We start from the raw sequence: 23023 nt of genomic DNA on the forward strand, positions 1-23023 counted from the left end.
GCACTCAGGGAGTGATGCGGCAGCGTGGTCTCACCCGGGGTATCGAATATACGTTAGGTATGCACTTAACCGAACGTGTAAATATTGGCAGATTGCAAGCTTTGGCCGCTGTTTTTGTGCTCGGGAAATTTCACACTTCTTGATCGCCAGGCATCCGACGAGCTACGAGCACTGAGTTTTATGGTCGGGGAGGTTCAATAATAAGAGCTCCGTGTTAAGCCAGCCGTAAACTTCCAACATCTCTGCGGAAGGGAGGCCCCCCTCGGTCTGAAATACCTACAAGAAAGGCTGGCGTAGCTTTGTGCCCGAAATCCCTTTGGCTTCCACCCGCAGATTTCTACCTCGGTACTCCTCCTTTCATCACAATGCAGAACGATCATTCTCCCCGCCCGACCTCATCCCACCGTCCGAGATTCCCCCTAGGTAACGCCGACGCCATCCCACTCTCCAGGCCCTCTTGTCAAAGGGGCCGTGGAGTTCCAAGCAAAACCAAACCCCCCGTAAACACCAACAAAGCATTTAAGCACAAAAGTTTGTCATCCCTGACCTCGGCGTCCAATCGGTCGGCTGGTTAGACCTTGTTCCCTCATAACCCCCATCATGTACGCGTGTGCTGCTTGTAGATTTCCATCGCAGATAAGTCTTCCTCATTCGAGCGTCAGAGTATCCGTCACGCGTTTCGCAGGCACCCGAGTAGCCTAGAGCACCTCAGGCTGCCGGTAGCACTCCTACGTGGGCTTCAAGCCGCTCGTAGGTAGCGACAGCACGATGGCGGACGAGAGCGGCCGCCTTGTTCTTCGAACACGTCAATTGACACCAAAGTGGTTCTCCAGGCTAGGTCCAAATCCTCCTCTCCGAGCGCGGCGGTCAGAAACGGTTACAGGAGAGCATTTTCCGACCCTGCGGGTTGGCTGCTCCTGCGGACATTGGGCCGAGTTAGTTGGGGTACGAATTCGTGACCCAGGACCAAAACCAGGGATCTGGATCGGCCACTGACGACGTGCCGGCGTGGGTAGTGGGCTCCATTATCTTCGAGTCGAGTCAAAAAAGGGCGAATTGTTCTGGTTGTTTTCGTCGGTTGCAAATCTCTCGCGGCTTCTGGGCCGTGAGTAGGTACGTTGTTTCCGCCAGGCACTGGAGGTGGGCTCTTACGCGTTGTTTCGTTCTCCGACGGTTCCCCAGATCGACAACGCCGGCGTCTAAATATAAACTCCGTCTGACGCTCGCTCCTCTTCCTGGAGAACTTGAGAGCGGGGAACCTGTGCCCGCGTGTGTAGGACAAACGTCAGTGAGCTCGCAGATAGCGAAACTCCGGGACAGATATGATATGGGGAGAAGGCGGAGACGACTGTTTCTGGTGGCCTCCAATCAGCTGCTTCTTGGCAAATACACATATACGTGTTGTCGATCTTGCCGGGAGTTGGTCGCTCTGCCGTTGAGGATAGCGTGGCTATTAGGCTGTGCTTGCTGGGTAGGTATGGGTAGGTAAGAGAAGATGAGGAGTCGCAGATGAGCTGGAAGTCCGGGCACGTTCATATAAATACGTACGGATGACGCTCATGCTGTTGGCGTCTAGATATGCCCTACTTTAAGTCCGTTGGTTTACACGACTAATACATACTAGAGCCGGCGCCACCATCCGGAGATCCGTCATCCACCTCAATGGTCGCTGCTACTTCGAGGAGAGAGTACAACAAGGTAAGACGTGGGATCTACGCTGCACTATCGACCCATTCCCACGTCGCCTAACGCGACGACGACTCCTCCCTATGCCTGCCTAACGAATTCTCGGCCGATAGCATGGAGAGCCTGGTGGTTCTAGACGCCGGCTTTCCCATCTTCACACGTCGTACACGTGGGCCGTGTCTGCGTTTCGAATACCACCTACTCCGCACTCGCTGCGCGGAGGGTAAGGTGTAGGCTGATCAACAACCGTGACATACAGTAAGCCCCATGCATTCCGGTCCACGACATGGCATGACTGCACGGAGTTTTTCGACGTGTCGCTACCCCTCTGCTCCATATCAGTCGAATTTATAGGCACGACGCCGCGGGTTGGGCTGTTCTGGATATTGGATGGTCGTACGTCGGCCGGGGACAGGTTTCGCCCTCTTCGACGACATACGTCCCCTAGGTATATGTAAAGCTGGGCTGACCGAACCGTGCCGTTGGAACCCTAGGCCATGCCGTGTTTCGTCGTTGCAACACATCTCTTTCTCTCCAGGCTATTAAATACAGGACAGCGTCGGTGTCCTAGAGGCTAGAATCCATATATTCATGCCGGTATTTTAGGACGACCACTCCTGATCGTCCGATGCGCGCACAAACGATTATCGACACAGCCACCCACGGTCGACAGTTGAACCTGTGGAGTCTGTCCGTCGGTCGCCTCATGTCCCATCTCGCTAGATAACTGGAAGCAACCATATTCGGGCATCAGGCCAATTCGCGAGGCCGACCATCTGAGCGTCGAACCACCATGAAACACAAAGCTCGTGCCGCACAACTTCATCGACAGGCCAGTATGGAAATCAACATTAGGCTGTCCGGGAAGGCAATCTATCTGGACGCCTACCAGCCGTTATCTAATGAACGCCTCTTCTGTGGGCTCATTTGCCTTCGAATGCGACGGCCTTGGGTGCACCAGCCGGCCGGCGATGCAACACACACAAACGCACCCATCAGCGCACCTCCAACCCGTGCAATCACATCGTCGTCTTGCTATCTATCGAATCGGATAACCCCGAGCCCTTCGAACTTGGGGGCCCGACCCTTGCGACAATCAATCCGGGAGGGTATCCAACTACCCTCATGCCTATGCGCGTGGCATGCTCGCATCCACATTCCCGCTTAAGGACCGCGACGCCTGGGAGGAAAGAGAAAGAAAATACAACCTCGCTGGCCAGTAAACCGGGAACTTGAGGTCTATACGTCCACAGCCTAGTCCCATCGTCAGATTCACCAGTCGAGCCGTGGGGAGCCCGGAGTGAGCCGCCAGAGAGTCAGTCGTTCTGGGCGAAGCGGGAAGGTGTCCTCCGCGCACATCAGACGAGCTCGTCCCATCCCCACCCTTCGGTCCACCCGTCCGTCGTCCGCCCGCCCGGCTCCCCGGGACGACCTAGCGAGACCGCGTCGACGCTGGCCGACCCGCCGACGACGTCGTCGGTATAAGGCGCGCCTCGCCTCGCCTCACCGCGCCTTACCTGGCCTCACCTCCCCCCGCCTAACCCGTTCCGATCCGGCCTAACTTTTACGGGTAACTAACTCGGTTGGGGCTTGTGGGGAAATAAGCACGGTAAGCAGGTATGAGTTCGCGCGCGCGGGGGGGGGCGCGGGGGGGGGATATTCCGGCACGACCTCGACGATCGCCCTCCGCTTTCCCCCGGCACTGCCGAACATCACACGACCAGTAGCAAGGCCTACGTTAGGCTATGTACCTAACCTAACCTACTTGGCGACTTGCGCATTCTTGAGCGACGTCTAAAGAGCGGTTCTTCGGCGCGTGGGACGCGGGGTTCTTCCTGATCGTGCCACCCGCGTCGGCAATGTACGCAGCTCTGTATGTACAGATACGCCTTCGGCGAGAGAGGAGCAAGCAAGTACCTTGGCTATTCGAGCTGCACGAATTCCCTTGGTTCTAGCTGGACCCGTAACCCCTCCTCCTCTCCCTCTTCGTCGGCTACTTATCGCATGATACGAGGTAAGCGCCTTCGGGATCGCTCCCGTAGAACGATAGGCAAAGGCTCGCACCCCAAGCGTGCGGCTATTTTCGCGGCTTCGCTACTTGTACACATCTCTCTACCTGGTATTATACAATGCGGGACACAATGATATATGTGCAGCTCTCTCTCTTGGCTCAGCTATTCTGCTCAACCTCCTTTGTGCTTATTAGTAAGTAGTAGTAGTAGGTATGAAGAAGATACAAATGTAGGTAGTCCACCAGCGGGCCATCCGATGTTAGTTACCAGAATGATAGCTTTAAACAACTGAGAAGTGACAAGTAATATGAAAATTATCGTGTGATGATTCGTGTACACGCCCCCCCCCCCCCCCCCCCCTTTTTTTTTTTGAGCTCCAGCCTCCATCCATCCAGATCACCCACTCATTTAGCCGTTTCGGTCTTCTCGGTCGTCCATTTTTTTTGATGGGTTCCATGATGCATGTCTAAAAGGTGGAAAGCAAGGCGCGGCAGCGCGAAGAAGAGATATAACATGGGAAACCCGTAGAACCCTCCCCCTTCCTATTAACACCGCCCGCATGCGTATTCCCCCTCCCAGATTCTTCTCAGTGCGTTTTGCTCTAATGGAGAATGATGCGTTTGGCAGCGCGAGGGGGAAGAGGATCTTTCGGCTACAAGAAAAAAAAATGCAAACAAAGCGCGGGCGCCACCTATTAATAACCCGCTACGCTTAACGCCGTTGCATCGCGTGAGCCCGTGTCATAAACTCCATGACCAGCAAGCAAAATCATTAATAACTGAGACGCCCAGCGGAAACATCGACGGCTCCGTGCCCCACTCTGGGACCGCGATCTTTTCCGCCTAGAAAAGCCCCGCAAGCTTCTGCAGCGTCACGAGAACGCCTGTAATCCGCATTAGGCCGCGTTGTCAGGTGGCTCCGAGGGTGGGTTTGCTTACCGCTGACGCCCTGGGTCAAAGTAGAGGTAGCTTCGGTGTTTCTGCTGCCCAGGCTTACCGTCACCACCTCCTTGACCTCTCCGTTGCTCCTCAGGTTGTTGGCCCACCTATAGACCTTCTCGTCCTCGCGGCCGTCGCCGATGACCATCAGGAAATCAACGGCGCCTCCGCGGGTTTGTTGAACTTCCTTGCTTGTGGCGTCGTAGGCTTGGGCCGCAGCCGTCTCTTTGGTCCAGTCGATTGATTCGACTACGACGCAATTGTCAAGCTGAAAGGCGTGGACTCGCTGCTCCTCGCAGGATTCGTTTATATGGCCGGTCCAGTCGCTTGCCTGCCGTTCAGCATTGGCAAAGTCGTCAGCATTTTTATAGTGAAAGATCAAGGAGCAGTTTCGGTCTTCAATTTCCGACCCGGGCGTACGTTCGAGGTAGTATTGAAGTATACCTTGAACCGACTCCTTCCAGGACGCGACTTGATCGTGATCAGCTATCTCAGTCCAGATGCCCCTACCGTGGAGTTTGATGAAGCAACCATTCTCGGCTATGAGACCCAGGTTGGGGACCACGCGGAAAAGGCGGTCGAGCTCCTCCGGCCTGCGCCCAGACATGACATATACAGTATTGCGAGGATCATCGACAAGATCGTTCAGTACATCCATAGTGCGCTAATGACGATTAGTATACAATGTGCCCAAACGAGAGGAGATGTTACGATGGCCTACCTGGGGGTTCATGGGGATGATCTCGTTCATCGGGCCATAGGGAATTAAGGTTCCCTCTAGGTCAAGGAAGAAGAGCCTGTTCTGACTTCGGGTATACCGCTGGCCAAGAACATTAAGATTCAGTCGGGGGACAGACGTCTGATCGTGACGATGTTGTTCTTCGTAGACGTGATCCAGAGATGCCAAGAATTTTGAGAACCATTGCGCCCCGGTATGATGGCCGATGACGTCACGAAGACCTTGCCATCTCTCCGCCTTCTCCTCGTCGGACATTTCGAGTGCCTTTTTTATGGCGTCAGAGCACTGTCGGTAGCTCCAGGGATTGACCGACAATTCTTTCCCCCCAAAAAGCGAGGAAGTGCCGGTGAACTCGGATAAGATGAGGGATCCGTGCTTGCGATCGCAAAACTGACCGTCCTGGCAAACAATGAACTCGTGAGACGTGAGATTCATGCCCTCGCGCTGGCTGGTGATCATGAGAGCGTCGGCGATGGTCAGAAGCGCGAGGTATTGAGAGTACGGAATGTCCTGCTTTAGATATACGAGAGGGAGGTAAGCCAGATTGGCCCAGCTCGAGTTCACCCGGGTGACAATATCCCCAACGGCGGCATCAAGGTCGGTTTTTTCGCCGGTAGATAGTGCGACCTGAATCAAAACGACCTTGTCTCTCCATTGAGGGTTCTTATTAAGAAACAGCTCGTAGGAGAGAAGCTTCTGCCGAACACCGCGAACGTGGTCGAGCTTATCGCGAGCCACGATGATCTTCTTGTCCTTGTATCGCTCTCTCATGATGCCGATCCATCTCGTGACTTCTTCGTCTTTACGATGGGCGTCGAGGCTGAGGGGGTCGATACCGATGGCGTGGTTGATGACATTGACGAATCGGTCCTCCAGCTGCACGCCATCGGGTGTCGCCTCGACAGTGAGGAGACGACTGCAGGTCTGGAGAAAGTGGCGAGTGTACTCGTGGATCTGGAAACCAATCAAGTTCGCGCCAAGCATGCCCTCGAGCAGCAGTTTTCTAACCGCGAGGCACCGGAAGACCTCGGATGAAGGGAACGCCACATGCAAGAACAGGCCGATTTTGGCGTCCGGGAGCTTCTTGCGGATCATACCGGGCACTAGCAGCAGGTGGTAATCGTTGACCCATACCGTGTCACCTCGCTTCCAATTCTTGACGATTTTATCGGCGAAGGCCTGGTTGAGATTGACGTAGAATTGCCAGGAATGGTCCTCGTACGCCTTGCTCTTCGGGTTGTCGGGGATCTGGTAGTGGAAGACGGGCCAGAGGATCTGCTTGCAGAAATGTAGATAGTGCCCGTCGAAGTCCTTGTCCGAGCAAAAGACGGGGTACATGTTGAATTCGGTTACCAGTCTATCGTTGATCTCCTCCTTCTGCTGTGTCCCTTCGAGGGCATCAGTAGGCATTCCCAAGGTGCCAACCCACGAGTACTCCTCTGGGTAGCCGGCGCGTGCCGCGGCCTCGGCGGCATTGCGGAGACCACCATTTCCCTGGTCAGCATTCACGATGCGCCAATCGGCGTGTGCGAATACTCGATCGTGACTATCACTTCGGGTTACGCGAGGTTGTATGATGCCTTGACGTCCTAGCTCTTTGGCTTTCTCTAAGGTTCTGGCATGCTCCAAGAGAGAAGCCGGGGGTGGCAGATTCGCTTGCGATTTGGGTTGGTTGGGTCTGCCGCCCCATTTCGGTGATTCTTCATCTGTCGGAGCCCTGAACTCCTCGTCGTCCGAAACGTTGACTACACGGAGCCCGTCCTCATTCACGAAGAGCGCATCGTCAATGCGGACCTCCTCGTCATCAGGCGTCTTTGGAGGCGTAATGGTAGGGTCGGGGAAGAGACTGGTACGAAGCTCGAGGGGCGGCCGTTTCGAGATCTTCTTGCCGCTCTGACGTTGGCTTTTCCGCTCCCGAGAGGACGAAGTAGCGGGGAGCTTGAAATAAACCGTCTTGGGGAGGAATCTAGAGAAGAGAAGAGGTCAGGAATCATGCAGGGCCATCGTCATGCTATCATGCCACAACTTGAGCCAGGGCGGGTTTGCAGCTGAAATTAGTGGCAACGCGCACCCTGGGGGGGGGGGGGGGGGGGGTTGGTTGGCGAACAGCTTGGGGGCGGGGGAGCTCCTGGTGGGACAGGCCTCAAGGAGACAAGTGGGGAGGGCAAGGCGGGGTGGTTGGGCAACGACGAAGGGCTCAAACTTACAACGAAGCCAGGAAGATGGTCATGGTGAAAAATTATGTCGGTTCGGATACGGCGTGTATACGCGAGCGCTGGATAGGAGGCTGGTCTCGACACAACCCGGGCTGAAATCCGACAGAGCAGGCCCGTATAAGGGAGGGGGATAGCTGGGAAGCTTATAATAACAAGCTCATTAGGGAAGGCTTCCTCTGTGTTGTCGGGAAGTTGTTTTCCTTCTGCTTCGTGTTTAGTGCGTTGAGCAGACGTAAAGATAGGTGACGAGAAAGAAGCCGATACCGTTAACTGGGGATCGGAGAGACGCCTTGATCGGCGGGTTGCTGGATAGGGAGCTGAGAGCACGCGGCGAGGTCTCGATCAAAAAAAAAGTTTGGGGATCGGACATGCTCCCTTTAAAAGTTGGGCAGTGATCCGGAGGGGTGGATGGGGATGGGGAAGGGGATGGAGATGGGACCCGGCTACTACGGATAGTACCGGGAGCGGTTAGTCGGAGGAAGAGGAAGGATTAAGTTATGCGACGCAAGGCCGATGATAGGTTAAGCTGACGCGGGCAGGCGGGAATTTGCGCCTGGAGAATTCATAGTATCTCGCATAATGCCTGTGAATAGGTAGAGGTAGATTCACAACACAGAGCCGGGCTCGACAACCCTTGAATTCAAACTGATGTCAGCGCATACATATAGATCTATTATTGCCCAGGTCAGGTACCTACAGCCATGAGCATACGAGCAAGGTACATACAGGCACTGTACGCTCAGGTGCCCGAGTGTTCTCTCTCGACGAGTGCTCTCGATGAGTGCTGAGACATCCAAAGGACTGGACCGGCCTCTTCCCAAGGCGAATAGGAGATTGATGACGTACTTGCCAGGTGGTAGTTATTAAATTGTGATACCTAGGCAGGGGAGGGGAAGGGGGGAGAATTGCACCTCCGTAGCACTGCCTCCTACAGTACCTAGCGCTACAGGTAGTTACCTAGGTAGATATACCTACCTATACCTGTAACGGGTACCTACGGTCTTTAGGACTTGGGCACCTGTCAGGCAGGAAAGTAGGCACATACCTACCTATATATTCGACGAGGAGAAACCGATACCAGGGAAGAACGCGTAAACACGTAGAGTTACCTGATGTACTTCAATCCATCTATTTCGACCGTTCGTAGAATATCTTCGACTCCCGCCGGACCTCACCAGCGCCCGCGCTTCTCCATAGATCGAGGGTATGGAATTTGTACCTACATTCGCACTATTACAGCTGAGCACCTACCTTCTAGGTACCGAGTACCCCGGGCACAGGCACTCACCAGGGGGTGCATAACGTAGGTAGGTACTTAGTACCCAGCTTTCAATCGCAGCTAGAGAGAGCTCCTCAGTATCAATGGAATTCCCCCCGGGAAAGCCAGCGAGTAAATTTGAGAGGGCCGATCATGTAGCCATGAATTCCTTATGCTCCGTACTTCTCCAGCAGCTTCACAGCCCCCGGAATTCTGTCATTTCTGCGGAATCTTTACTTGACATTTTCCCTCGTTACATCAAGTACCGCCTAGGTGCTACCCACCTAGGTACGCCTAGGTGTGTCACAACCCAGGAATTGGGGACTTGATGAATATCACAGCCCTATGAGGAGACAGACAGCCATAGACATTTCCAGAAACTCCGCCACCTACCCAGGAGGCTTTGGTCCGAAAAGAACCGCCAAATTATCTCCCATTCAACCGACACGTACCTACTTAAACGCGTACGTAATGCATCCATACACGTTCGTGCATTTGCGAGCTTCCACATAGGCCGAGTTGGTCCAAGAGCGCGAATAGGGCTCGGCCTGGAAACCAAGATGCTTGGCCGAGTTAGCTAGATGAATTCGATCTTCTTCGGTCACTCTCCTCTCCCCATGCAATTCCATGCATTCCCATGCAGGCCGGCTCGCCAATCTTCTCGCTTTGCGATTCGTCTCCGTCGCGCATCTAGAGCACCAACTTCCTCATTCCACCATCCTCGAGATCCCAAGCACATTGTCCCTTCGAAGGATTCAATTGGCCGTCGAAATGGCCTCCCGGCGCGACTTTAGACTAAGTCACCGATACCCCCCGCAATGCAACGTCGGGTGTTTACGGGCGGCCCCTAACCTCCAGAGGCGGGACCGCTTCGGCCCTGTAAATACCCTCGGCCACCCCCCCCCAACCCCAAGATCTCGTCAGCCACCTGGTGGCTATCCGCTGTCTCTCTATCATCTAATATTAGGCCCTGCTGCCTACCAACCTAACTAACACGCTAGCCTACCAACTCGGCGGAATTGGATTCACTGCACACCTAGTACCCAATCTTGCTAGGTGTCTTTTAGCCTGCTAGAGAGGTAATGCTTGGACATCTGGGTTCTTTTCTTAAGCCGCATCATCTCAGTAGATTCTTCCCACAGCTCCCCACTAGGCCCCGTATCGAAACGTGTCAACGAGCATAGGAGAGGCACGTATTGTACGGGAAACCTGGAGATGCTCGTAGAGTCTGGAACTTTCCGCAACATATATGCAGATGCATGCAGCTCTTAGTGCGGCTTTCCAAATTTGGCAATTCCTGGACATCCAAGAAAGTTGCAGTGTAAGACATCCCAAACCTGGGAACAGACCTCATGTGCCGGTACGGACAGCCTGGTTCGAGCCGGATCCCCTTGCAGGAAGAAGATGCGAATTTTCTTCACAGGCAAACCTGATTGGGAGGCATCCGCGAACCCCTCCACGAGCTCTCTGTCCCAACTGACCGAGCTGCCGCACCCGATACGCACACCTATCAGATCCAGCTCATTGTAAAGCACTTACGCGCCAAGAAAAGCGCAGACATTTCAGGCTCTTGTCCCGGTCACGCGGAGGAAGGATAGTCGCCAGCAACTACCACGATAGCGCCCCTCTTCACAACCACAACCACGAGCGGGGACACGTTCTCAAGCAATAACTACCTACATATCAACAAGCAATTCGTTTATATGTGGAGCTCACGTATTGGCTGGATTGTTGGCGCTCCTGCTTTTGCATCCGATACGACACCTGAGAGCAATAGATAGCTAGGAGGAAACCCCTCCTCCTCCTCCTCCTCCCCTAAATATTCACCTGTAGTGACGATATGTTCGGAGTCGACGGGAAACAAATGGCATCTCCAATAGATACCTGATTCTTGGCGTGCGGCGCCTCGACCAGTCTATTTTCGCTTCCGTCTCCCTCTACCTCTCTGGCCTCTACTGTGTAGCACCCCTTGTCTCGCCTGCGTGCCCGCAGTAAGGAGGTTGGCTCACCCTCCCTGCCTCCCTCCCTACCTACCTACATACCACCTCAGTCGACTCTGTCACCGAACCATACTATATGCAACGTGATGAGCCCCACCAGGCATACGCACATGGAAACGTACGGATTCGTAACGAGACCTAGTCTCCATGTGTACAACCCGCATTTGAAACTCGCGGTGCCGTCGAAGCCGCTTTCCGAAGCGGCCCATCACGATCTCGGGGATCTGGTAGCGTGGTGGAATAACCTGACGACCGCTCGAATAAGACGTCCGTCCGGCTACGTCCACACGTAGGTACACGTACGTACGTGCCTACATACAACACCTACTTTACCTACCTACCTCGTGCTACATCTTTAGGACGATACTCCTACCAGCTAGCAGCCAGGACGCGTCGAAGGACGAAGTCGACGCCGCCCGCCCACCGCGAGTCAGCACCCCTCCCCCCGCTGGCGGACGAACTGGTCCTGGTGGATACCTACCGTAGGCGCGTTAGCTAGGCATATCCCTAGCTCCATGCGTGATGATACCATGCGCATCACGGCTCGGGGTGGAAATCGGATCTACGGTACGTCTCCCTCCCACCCCTCGGCCGCACTCCCCGACAATGTTACCGAGAGCGAGCGAGAGAGACGCGAGGAGACGACCGGGGAGAGGGACCAACGGATCCCAACTCGTTCGCCCAACTGGACCTCATGCAGGAACGGCCCGCATTTCGGCGTACTGGAGGAGGTATGTGCGAAAGCACGTTAGAGGTAGGAGCTTAGGTACCTCCTATTGTAGGTACATAAGGTACCTGATATATATACGTGTTGTGTACTTTGGTCTACTCAATAAGGAATGGGTAGATAGACAGGCGGACAGACATGTCCCAGAAACAACCTGCGGACGGGCAGCCCTAGCTGTATGTATGTAGCGTGTAGCGTGTTACGTGGTACTCGATGATGAAGTTTGGAAGTGCACATCTATTACCATTAGTCGTCGCTGGGCGTCCCCATAAACCCCATACTTGGTCGTGGACATTGTTGTTTGGATGGATTCCCAGCATTCCCACCCGCGACTTTTCCCATTGCCTATCGACAAATATCACGCGGATATGCATGGCGATTAATTATCTGCTACCATTGATACGCGGATTGACGTGTGTGTGTGCATACGCAGAGGGAGAAAAAGGCAGGTTTATGAAGGTCGGTTTCGTGACACTCCAACAACGAGGGTGGGAACAGGCCACGGCGTTGGGCCGTGACACGGACATGGGTCTGGGCTTTTCCCTCGAGATGGAGAACAAGCCGACGATTGGGGTATGTATGCATTGGAATTCGTACCGTGAGATGGGATGGGATGGGCTCGGCTCCGGCAACAAATTCGTACCCATAGCTGCATTGTACAAGCGATGTGCGTGCAGCTTATTCCTTTTCCTTCCACCTGTCCTGGGCGATGGGATCAATTGCGCCAGAGCCGTACAGCTTTGTCCTTCCCGCCGGATCCCACGAGCCGACCGTCCAGAGACCAATCCAGGGCATAGACCTCGTCCTCGTGGCCGGGTAAATCAACCGACAGCTTGAACGTCCTCATGTCCCAAACCTTCAGCGTCGTATCTCTCGACCCGGAACAGAGAAGGCGCTTAGATATCACATGTTAGCCTTGCGATTTTTTGTCAAGCAAGCAACGCAACTCCGTCATCTCGATAATCCCTCACTTACCGAATCAGACGAAAAAGCGCATTGGTATACCGGCGCGACCTGCCCCATGGTGTTAGTAATTCGATCAATCCAAGCAATGTGAGAAGCGGGCCCAGACCCGAGCCGGCCCGAAGGAAAAAAAAAGTGAGAGAGTTTGATACATCAGAAAAATGCCGGCAATCTTGAATGACGAGATCGGGAACAAGGCAGGCTGACTTACATGAGCACGCAACGTCGTCAGGAATTTTCCATCGCTGCACATCGTATTAGCTTACGATTGGGATCCTCCCCTGCAAGTCTGGTGGAGGGGAGGGAATAGGAGTCGCTGGCGTTGGTGACTCACCGGGCCCATATCTTGATGTGGTTATCCCAGCCAGCGCTCGCAATCAGGTTTCCGTCCGGGGAAAACGAAACGTGATTCACCTGCTTCTGGTGCCCTAGCAGTCGCGCCAGAGGTTTCGTCCCCTGCGACGGGTCCCAGAGGTACATGGTGAAGTCGTCGCTGGCAGAGATGATCCGCTCGACCACTTTGCCCTGCTGCGTCGCCGCCTTCTCGAACCGCTCTCGCGCCTTGGCCCGCTTCTCCTCCGTACTTGCCGGCACGTCTCTTGTGTGGTCGTAGAACGCTGTTCGGAGCACGAAATCTGTAGATAGCGCGAGGTGATTCACCCAATGAGCGTGCGAGGCGAGCGTGTGTTTCAACGTCCCATCTGCCGCATTCCAGACTTTCACTGTCTTGTCTTGGCTAGCAGTGTAGACAAGATCCGTTCCGCCCCATCGCACACAGCTTACGCTACCCTTTGCGCCATGTCAGCTTCCCACCGGTACCGATGCTGTGGCCCGGTCAGCACTCACTTTGTGCCCCGATAGAACATGCTCGATCCTCCCCGTGTTGACGATCCATACCCGGATTGTGGCATCCTTACTGGCGCTCGCTAGTCTAGGTGTGTCGTCGCGCCATAGGTGGAAGGGTTGCCAGGCGATGCTCGTGATCCACTTAGAGTGGCCATTTAACGGTTTGCCAACCGCTTGGCCTGCCTCGTCCCATATCCGGACCGTCTTGTCCATGCTGCCAGTTGCGAGGCTCTGGCCGTCGGGGCTCCAGGTCACCGCTAAAACCCAGCCCGAATGACCTTTGAGCGTGTATTTCGGCGTGCCGCTATCCGTGTTCCATATCCTCGCTGTATTGTCGCCTGAGCCAGTCGCGAGAAGGCTGCTCGTCTTGGGGGAGAATTGTGCTGCCAGGATAGCCTCGCCATGCCCCGGTATCCGATTTGACATGCGGGTTACTGCCTGTACTTTGAAGACAGCTTGGGGCTCTGCGGCTAAGGTGATGGTGGTCTCGAAGGGGTTTTCGATTCCATGTTTGCGCAGGACAGCCAGAAACTCGGAGGGTGTGGGATAGTTGTCGATTATCACGTCGGAATTGGGTACGTGTATACGGAAGCGATAAGGGGTAAAATCTTCTCGTTCCTAAATGACAGCTGATATTTCAGCCCTTAGCCACTCCAAGCACGCGATATTGGGAACGGCGCCAATGGTCGTACCCTTCCTAATAGTGTGTTGAGTAGTAGGGACACGTTCTTCTCCGTCGCGTCGGCCAGGGGCACCTCAATCGTCTCCGCCAGTTGGTTCCCGTCGGTGTCCACGAAGCGAGCTTTGAACGACCCAGCGTCGATGGCCTGAGACGTGACATCTTGCTGTATCTGACTACGCTCCAGAGCCTCCCGCCGCTGTCGCTTCGAGGGCGGCGGGACTAGAGTGGCCATTTGTCGCGGTCGGAATTATGAGACGGGTAGGTAAGGTGTCAGTAATATTGCGCTTCGCTCAGATGATGGCGCCGAATTCTCTCTGGAAACAGGCACAGGAGATTGCCGGCCTCCCTCTATAAGCTTCGTCGGCTTCTACGCGCAGCGCGGGGCGATAAACCATTCAATGCTTCGATAATGAAAAGTTGAAGTTCCGCCTATCGTTATCTTATCGATAGCTTATTCATCTTCACCTAGGTATTTGTTTCGAGGGAGGCGCTAAGAAGCGTGGCTGTGGAGAAGCTCAGGTTTCCCATACACACATACCTGCATATTTCTTACTACATGCATATGCAGGATCTGAGTGTTCCCCTAAGATCGAGGGAGGGCGAATCTACATTCCATGTTACAGGACGGCATCACGACATCAAATCCACAACGCAAAAGAAGGAAGTCGCAACTCGGGTCGGAGCTATAGACACCCGTCGTTCTCCCGTATTTCAACGTGTTCTCGTTGCTATCTCAAACCACCTAGATATCTGTCGGTGTTCTTCTCATCATCATCTCGCCCAGCTCGTTTCGAGAAGCAATCTGGACTTCTTCAGTTCCCCCTATTAGGTTCCGTTGACCTGTATTGACAGCCAACACGTCCGAGTTCCCTCCAGTTATCTCGTCCTCTCCACCGGCCATATTCCACAGCACTCTGCAATGCCATCGGTACCAAGCGCTCAAGAGCTCCAAGCGTCTTCGACCTACGAGCCCCCTTCACATTCAGCCCAGATTCCCTCCAATCATTCTAGCTCACGGACTACGTCTTCAACCCCCTATCCTCGTAACTTGCCCGGCGTTCTTTCTAGACCACCCACCTCTGCGAGTCAATTGTCATCTACCTCGAATAGCAATAGTCGCTCTGCAACATGTCTGTCCCGTTCCTCCCGGCACCACCGCCGTGCTAGCACTACTTCTGGCCGCAAATCTCGCTCGGCCTCGTCTGTCTGGGGGTCCGAATCCCACGAGATTGTCTGCGCTGCTACTGAGTCTCGCGGCGTGTCCCCTACCGTCGGCCTAGCTTTTATCAATATTACCACCAATGAAGCAATCCTAAGCCAAATCTGTGACTCGCAATTCTATGTCAAGACAGTTCATAAGATCCAGATGTATGAGCCATCCTGCATTCTCATGGTCAACACGGCATTCCCACCGCATCCAAAGTCAAGTCTCCTCTCCATTGTCGAGGAAGAGGTCCCAGAGACGCGAATAGAAGCACTAGATCGGAAGTACTGGTCTGAGAATGCTGGGCTCGAATTCATCCAGACACTGGCGTTTAGGGAAGACCTCGAGGCTATCAAGGTGGCCATTGGAGGCAACTTCTATGCTACAAGCTCCTTCGCCGCAGTAAGCGAAACATCTCATCGATTTTTTGATCTAGTCTTATTATTGCTAGGCCGTCAAGTATATAGAGCTTGCCCGACGCATATCCATCATGTCTCATTCGCTTCGTGTTAGGTATCAGCCGTCAGAAAACACGATGATGATCGATCTTTCCACCATCCAATCGTTAGAACTCATTCAGAATTTGCATGATGCAAAACGGAGAGATTGTCTTTTCGGTCTTCTCAACGAAACCCTGACCCCTATGGGTTCGAGGATGCTACGGAGCAACATTTTGCAGCCTTCATGCCAGGTTGAAGGTACCCTTATCCCGCGCTACGATGCACTAGATGAGATAACTGTAAAGGAGGATATGTTCTTCGAGATACGTAAAGGTTCGGGCCGGTGACCCTGTCTCACACAGATGCCGCTGACTTTGTATAGCGCTAAAAGGATTCACGGATGTCGAAAAGCTTCTTACTATTGTACATGCCCGGATCTACGGTATGATGGGCACCACAGCTAACGTTTTCAGCTCGTAATCGTACCAAACCAGCCATCAATATATGCTTCGGAACAGGCTATCAATAACCTCCTAGGTATCAAGGCCTTCGTTATTGCTGTCTCTTCCGTTTACGGGGCATTGAGTACCGCACGCGCAGACTTACTCTGTAGGATTCGCGAAATATGCCGTCCGGAGCTTACTCAACCAGTCATAGATCTCATTATGGCTGGGATCAACGAGGATGTCACAGCCATGAAATCACCCCTTGATATGAGGCATCAGAGAACTTATGCAGTCAAGGTACTGGCTTTTCTGCCCATTTCACAGCTTTCTACTAATTTCGTTTCATTCGAAGTCTGGGGTCCATGGCCTTCTTGATGTCGCCCGTCAGACATACAAAGAGGCAACGGATGATGTTCACCAACACGTCGAAGATATCAGTAGTGAGTCTAGTTATCTTAACCCCGTGATAATGCGTGACTTATCCGGCCTGACCTCGCAGGGAATCACAAACTCACCGCGGATCTCCGGTTTGATCGTAACCGGCAGTACTGGCTACGGCTTAGGCAGAGTGACTTTGAGGACAGATCAGTTCCCGATATTCTCATCAACAAAGTCCACAAAGGCGTTTGGCTGGAATGCCAGACGTTGGTCCTGGTTCAACTGAACCACCGCATTACCGACTCACATAACGAGGCTATCATGCTTAGCGACAAGGTTATCCAGGAGCTTTTTGATGCCATCCGAATGTACGTTCCGAATCTCTTTCGCGTTTGTGAGAGCATCGCTCTGCTTGATATGATAGCTGCTTTCGGTCAGGCTGCTACTACGAGAGATTACGTACGTCCTGAGATTGGTCAAGTGCTGGCCCTCAGGGGTGCGAGGCACCCTATTTGCGAGCGGGTACGTTTGCGTGCCGAGAACCCTCAACAAAACTGATTGTTATAGGTCAACCCGGAGAGATTTATCCCTAACGATGTCTTCGCCAATGAACAACATCGGTTTCAGATTATCACGGGTTGTAATATGAGCGGCAAAAGCACATATATCAGGATGATCGCCCTCCTGCAAGTAATGGCCCAGATTGGCTGTTTCGTACCGGCCCAGTACGCAACTTTCCCCGTGCTTCGACAGCTCTTCGTACGAATGTCGACGGATGATAGCATTGAAGCTAATATGTCCACATTCTCCTTGGAAATGAGAGAAATGGCATTTATACTCAGGTAAGTAGCCAGAAACATTGAGTACACAGCCTAATTATATGCAGGAACATTGATGGGCATAGTCTGGCTATCATTGACGAACTTGGGCGTGGGACAAGCACCAGGGATGGGCTAGCTATTGCTTTGGCGATATCGGAAGCCTTAGTCCAGAGCAATGCCCTGATATGGTTTGCCACCCATTTCCAGCAACTGGGTGCGTCGACTTCCGTTTCTCTTAGCGGAATACATCCTCATTAATCAAATAGCAAAGGTCTTGGGTAACCGACCAGGGGTCTTGAACTTGCATCTCGCTACTGAGACCCATGACTTACATGGCAGCAATCCCAAGATGACAATGCTATACAAAATCACATCGGGCCACATACAGGAAGAGTATTATGGTCTAAACCTTGCACGCGCCATCGGCTTTCCGGAACGATTCATTAAGGTTGCGGGAGACGTTTCGAAGACTCTTGCAGAGAATATCGAGAAGAAGAAGCAAAACTCTCAGTCGAGAAAATTACTCCGGCGTCGGAAACTCATCCTCAACCTACACGATACACTTCTCCAGCTACGAGAATCAGACATGGACGACGATACGCTGGGTAGCTATCTGAAGAGGCTCCAGGATGAGTTCGTTTCAAGGATGGATGAAATTGATTGTGTCACACAAGCAGGCGCAAGCCGAGGAAGTGAAGATGGGAACTGATTAAAATGACTGTCATAGAGAGGCTAGGAGAAAAAAAATTGGGTTAAAAAAATCCCAATTCGACTGCGGAAGCCTAAAGGTGAGTTTCGTGTTTGAGTTTCCTAATGGAGTGAAGAGTTTTCATGGTCTAACACCCATTCGCTGCCACTAATGCCGAACTGTCACAAGTGAAACCGTAAGCGCCTACTTCTCCAACTTGGATTAGGTAGGGTTATATATTTGATATTCCTTTGTGAATGAACAAATATAGAGACCGGTATAATCCTGGAAGCAACGTTGCTCCTACCCAGAGATGGCCATCAAGATTCGCGTACGTCTATTCCCGTATTTCCTATCTGTGGCTTCGTATTTCGAAAAAGCGCCCGGTTTAGCTCGAAAGAGTACTCGGCCGGATGTGTTGATAAAATACAAAGATTTTCACAGTCCAAGTCGATAACGTATTGTCCACTAGGATTGTTAACGGCGAAATGCCTATATATATATATATATACCCCATGGCTATTCCGTCTTTTCATCTACAAGTTAAAGTCCTCTCCCGGATTAGAGCCATTGATATGGTTAGGATTGGTCCTATTGTAGTACTTGTAGTACGCATCGCTTTGATGCAATTCTTTGACGCCTGGGTGTAGCGACTTTTTCATTACCTTGACATACTTATCCAGGTCCAGTCCCTTCTCTATTCTCCACGCCGTGAGCTTGTCGAAGTTGATGCACTGGCGATTGACCGACCTGAATCCCGGGATCGCCGGTTAGTATCTCTCTCTCTCGCAGAGGATGGCAGTTGCACCGAGTGCCGTGAACCGTGGACCAGAAGAATTGCGGACTTACATGTCGGGCTGCGGGTACTCCTGGCCGGCAATCCAGTGGTACGTCATGAAGTTTACGTTGCCGCCGCATTGGAGCGCCTGCAGGAGGATGTCGACACAATGGTTGAGGTGGACCTCGGCAAGGCCGAGGGTCTCGTGGCTGCGCTCGCTCAGGTTGTAGTAGCCACGATAGGCCTGGCGGCGCAGCATATTGAGGCAGTGGACCTGGTGATAAAGGTCGAGGGTGCCGACGTAGGCGTCGTCGCCGAGACCCCATTCGGCGTCCTCGAGCTTCGCCATAGTCGACGGGTCCTTTCCCATGCGCACAACCTCGTCCCAGGCCAACGGGTAGAACTGGCTCAGCTCCCACTCCTCCCACAGCCCATCTGCCGCCGGGTTCGGCAGCTCCCGCGCAATCGAGGCGCCCTCCCGCGCTGGGAACAACGTTCCCTGGATAAAACGCGGCCGCATCTCTAAGTCGATGCGGTCGAAGACCGGACCTATGGCCACGGGGTAAGTCTCTCTCCGCCTCTGGGAATTCCGCTAAGAAAACGAGAGTTTTCGGACCAAAACTTGGAAAGGAGGGGGACACGCGTACTGAATGTAGATGCCTGCCGCAGCCCGGCGTTCAGTATACTCTTCTCGCTCCGTGACAGGAGGAAGAGCACAAGTGATGCCGAGAACAGGGCGGCGTTCAGGAGCGTTACTACGAGCGTGCCACTCGTACATAAACGTTGCCGACTGAACCCCCCGCGGGCCCGCGGTTTCTCTCGCAACAACCCTTCGGCCCCTTCACCGGCCGCGGCAGAGGGAGAAGACGGCGACGGTAAAGATATGCCCGAGGCGCCGCCATCTGGCGAGGAGCGTACTGGCTCGTATGCCACCTTCGAAGACGCCATGTTTCGTTTGTCGATAGAGAGTGTCAAGCAGGGCCGCCGACAAACAAGGAGGATGCGGAGTTAAAAATGGCCTCGGCTACTTGGTCTGAGGATTAGAAATCTCCCCGGTGGGTCCTGGGACCGGAACTCGAGGTATAGACGTCGAAATCTCGATGCCTTCGAGGGAGGAGGCAAAACCGGCGACGATGCGGACCGCGCTGCAACGTTGGACGAGGAGAACGGTCTGGATTCTTCGTCCAGACTGGAATTCAGGGTTTGACAACATTCCCCGCGGCCAATAGACCAGGAGCGTCTTCCAGTTGTACGTGAGGAAGTGTCTTAGCAGTGCATTTCCGGAGGCCTGCTCGGATGCTGGTTGTGCTCACCGAGCATAGGTTGTCTACGTACGGATCCGGTTTCCGGGGATCGCCATTCTGCACCGCGGTGATCCGCGCATCTCTGTGTGGCGCGATCGTCAGATCAGTCCTGCGAGCTCTCTCTCTGTCCGGGACTCGCGTCGGGGATGGCTCTGCGGGCGTGGGGAGGACATCGCGGAGGGAGGAGGGGCCACACCAGATTGATGCCAAACCGCCCGGGGATACCGAAGAGGACCGCGGACGCCTACGTAGGATAGTCTCGCGGTCCATTCCACGTGGGCATGTTGTTGATGTTTAGTTTGTTGCGTCAACGTGCTGCCTGGTTGTGGGAACCTCTCCGTCACCCCTCCTGGAAAGTGTGATATGAATGCAACTATACCAGGCTTATGCAGCGCCCTCCTTGTTCTCACAAAAAGATCCCTCCTCTAGGACGTACACCTGCATCTGCTGTTGTGTTTTCAGAGCAACATTACGCAGATCGATCTAGATCTATAGATCGTGTGAGGCGGTTGCTTGGGAAAGGAGAGTCCGAACAGATACCCAGCGTGGGTTGGTAGTTACAGGAAAAGAGATTTCCATCAACAGGGGGGACGTGTACAACCCGACGCAACCGTGGACAGCGCCGTATTATGTGGCGATTAGTTATGGGCTTGCTGGGATAGCTGGTATAGAAAGGATCTACGCATCACGGCAGTAACTAGGTAGCACCTAAGAGCAACTGTGCTCCTTGAGGGAACTGATGCTTAAGCACCGAGGGGTAAAGTGTATGTAGAACTTTTAGGCAGTTGCCGGATCGGAGGGCTTCACGACTCACGTAATCGCCTCGACCTCATCTCTACTGTGAGTCCGGTCGACGGAAGTGTATAATAAGCCGTATTTCCGCCGCTCGTTGAGGTTGGTTGTCGAGCAAGCTTCCAGTCAACATCGATATTACTATAACCTTCATCAAGTACAGTAACAATGCGTTTCTCTGCTCTTTTCCTGACCAGCCTAGCTACTGTTGCCCTGGCGGCTCCCGTTGAGGTATTTTTCTCCTCCCCCGCCCCCTCCTCTCCCTGTGTGGTAACCCAAGTGCCGTCTACCCGCCGTCGCTGGATTTTCCAAGTCTAACGATGCATCGCCTCTAGGTCCCATCGGGGCTGTCCGAGCGCCAATATGCGAGGTCAGGCTTGTATATCGGAGCAGATGATGCTGTGAAGAGGTCCCAGTATCGGCCAAAATCCTTCAGACTCTCTGAGGGCGAAGATGCCGTTGAGAAGCGCCAGTATCCGGCGGTCGTCCATTGGCCGAATGGAGCAGAGGGTGGCGCTGTGAGGAAGTCGGAAGGAGAGGTTGCCGTTGTAGACAGAAATTAACATAGCTTGCCTACAGCGTCCGCGCCTCTCGGAAGGGGAAAGTAATCCGAGTAACTGCTCGTTACCGAAGGGGTCTGAAGGGCAGGGAAATGGGATTTCGACCGAGAACCGGGTTTTCAGATAAAACTATGTCCTGGAGATATTAGCAACCTAGACATCTGAGCAAGATATAATGTCTTCAGGCTATGTAGGTTCCGGTCCCGTGAGCGACGAGGATTATGATTAAAATGACATAGTAAACCAAGATGTTCTGAATGTTACCTGATAGCCACGTATGCGGTGGGAGATTCTCCTGTTATTCGGAGTATTTCGATGGACACGCTTCAACCGAGGTCCATATTAGATGCAGAGTTGTAACGAGGATGCGATCAAAACGGTAGGCCGGCTAGAACAGCTTACGCCTCTCGTCAAGAACGCTTTGCGGCAGGGCCAGGATGGCTTCCGTCCCCCAATGCAAGCCGAGGTCGATACATAAGCGCAGCGCTGTACTGCTCAGTTGCTACAGGTTTCCTTTACACGGATTTAGAGGAATATACTAGGCTAGAAGTAGGACTACGGTCAGGGTCTCGAGAACGCTGGGCGAGTATGAGAGCAACCTATCGAGGCACTGCAGAGCCGAATTAAAGCAATCCTCGCTCCGAGGAGGTCTATCCCCCGCTGTCACTGGCAGACTATAGAGTCCGACGGGGAAAAATATGTTGGCGATGAATAGATCTCTGTCGGCGACTCCAGAAAAGTCCGAGTACGGCGGTTCAAACGCGTCGTAAATGTGTCCCAAGACCTCCCCGACTTAAGATCGCGTCAATATGGGCGCGTGCGGCGTTCAGTAGCAGAAGTAGACGTCTGAGATGTGCTAGCCGCGTGGCGGGGAGGAAGAGAGGAGGAGATGCTAGACGGCGGCGCTGCCATGCGAAGCGAACCCCTGGCACGACTTTGCGATGCCAGAATCGCGATGTCGGCCTTGACGCATGCGAGCACCATCGCCTTCGACGTGCGGTGTCTCCTGAGCTCGTCGAGTTCGAACTTGGGCCTCCCGACCTCCTCGAGGATCGATCCGTAATTACGCGGAACCTCAGTGCGCTTCTCACTATCGTAGGCCAGACACAGCACACGAACGGCCTCACAACTTGGACATTTTAAATAGCGAAGGTCGCACTGAGAACAGGCGGGCCGGATTTCAGCTTGCCTTGGCTAGGGAGTGACGGGGTTTGGTTGCCTTACCCGTTGCTTCCTCCTGCGGCATCTCACGTAGGTAGGCATTTGTGCTTCTGCTGAGCCGAGTTGACGATACTCTGCTGGGGCTATGAGGTGGCAGAGAGTCTCCTTCATGGCAGAATCCCAACCCATACCACTCCGCCAAGGCCAAAACAGCAAGATGACCCAATGCTTCCAATGAGATTGAGTGTGAGGATAGGCTGGCATGTTACTTAGCGTCGCAGATAGCCGACGCCAAGCAATCGTAGGAGATACCCCAACACCCCGACGCTTTAACTCGACCGGAGCGAGGGGCGACGAGATAACGAGAGCAGTGGTGCAGGTAGC

At 53.6% G+C, this 23023-nt stretch overlaps 6 protein-coding genes across 6 annotated transcripts; 2 read left to right on the forward strand and 4 right to left on the reverse strand.

Moving 5' to 3' along the window:
• Positions 1–4354: 4354 nt before the first annotated feature.
• GGS23DRAFT_275558 (glycosyltransferase family 20 protein) lies at positions 4355–7845 on the reverse strand. Its single transcript, XM_051512485.1, has 4 exons — positions 7583–7845; positions 5358–7341; positions 4637–5300; positions 4355–4581 (listed from the first exon to the last, which is right to left on the reverse strand). Exons 1-4 carry the CDS (start codon positions 7603–7605, stop codon positions 4541–4543), a joined length of 2712 nt encoding a protein of 903 aa, XP_051375235.1. The 5' UTR covers positions 7606–7845; the 3' UTR covers positions 4355–4540.
• A 4446-nt stretch (positions 7846–12291) lies between these two features.
• On the reverse strand, positions 12292–14299 carry GGS23DRAFT_593274 (YVTN repeat-like/Quino protein amine dehydrogenase; the record flags this gene model as incomplete). The annotated part of the gene is made up of 6 exons (XM_051518020.1): positions 12292–12471; positions 12552–12590; positions 12751–12784; positions 12874–13328; positions 13386–14003; positions 14078–14299. The coding sequence occupies 6 exons, from the start codon at positions 14297–14299 to the stop codon at positions 12292–12294; spliced, it is 1548 nt and encodes a 515-aa protein (XP_051375236.1).
• Positions 14300–14986: 687 nt separating this feature from the next.
• Positions 14987–18065, forward strand: GGS23DRAFT_602847 (DNA mismatch repair protein-like protein MutS; the record flags this gene model as incomplete). Its single annotated transcript, XM_051519381.1, has 9 exons — positions 14987–15673; positions 15723–16044; positions 16094–16134; positions 16185–16454; positions 16510–16597; positions 16657–17057; positions 17103–17377; positions 17422–17570; positions 17623–18065. The coding sequence occupies 9 exons, from the start codon at positions 14987–14989 to the stop codon at positions 18063–18065; spliced, it is 2676 nt and encodes an 891-aa protein (XP_051375237.1).
• A 515-nt stretch (positions 18066–18580) lies between these two features.
• GGS23DRAFT_602848 (uncharacterized protein) lies at positions 18581–19770 on the reverse strand (the record flags this gene model as incomplete). Its single annotated transcript, XM_051519382.1, has 3 exons — positions 18581–18794; positions 18894–19371; positions 19470–19770. The coding sequence occupies 3 exons, from the start codon at positions 19768–19770 to the stop codon at positions 18581–18583; spliced, it is 993 nt and encodes a 330-aa protein (XP_051375238.1).
• A 1189-nt stretch (positions 19771–20959) lies between these two features.
• On the forward strand, positions 20960–21609 carry GGS23DRAFT_551004 (uncharacterized protein). The gene is made up of 2 exons (XM_051515325.1): positions 20960–21149; positions 21254–21609. Exons 1-2 carry the CDS (start codon positions 21087–21089, stop codon positions 21479–21481), a joined length of 291 nt encoding a protein of 96 aa, XP_051375239.1. The 5' UTR covers positions 20960–21086; the 3' UTR covers positions 21482–21609.
• Positions 21610–21947: 338 nt separating this feature from the next.
• GGS23DRAFT_276025 (uncharacterized protein) lies at positions 21948–22999 on the reverse strand. Its single transcript, XM_051512490.1, has 2 exons — positions 22703–22999; positions 21948–22636 (listed from the first exon to the last, which is right to left on the reverse strand). The coding sequence occupies exons 1-2, from the start codon at positions 22901–22903 to the stop codon at positions 22283–22285; spliced, it is 555 nt and encodes a 184-aa protein (XP_051375240.1). The 5' UTR covers positions 22904–22999; the 3' UTR covers positions 21948–22282.
• Positions 23000–23023: the final 24 nt, after the last annotated feature.

Source organism: Durotheca rogersii, assembly GCF_024521655.1.
Source record: "Durotheca rogersii strain YMJ 92031201 chromosome Unknown GGS23scaffold_3, whole genome shotgun sequence".
Lineage (NCBI taxonomy): Eukaryota > Fungi > Ascomycota > Sordariomycetes > Xylariales > Xylariaceae > Durotheca > Durotheca rogersii.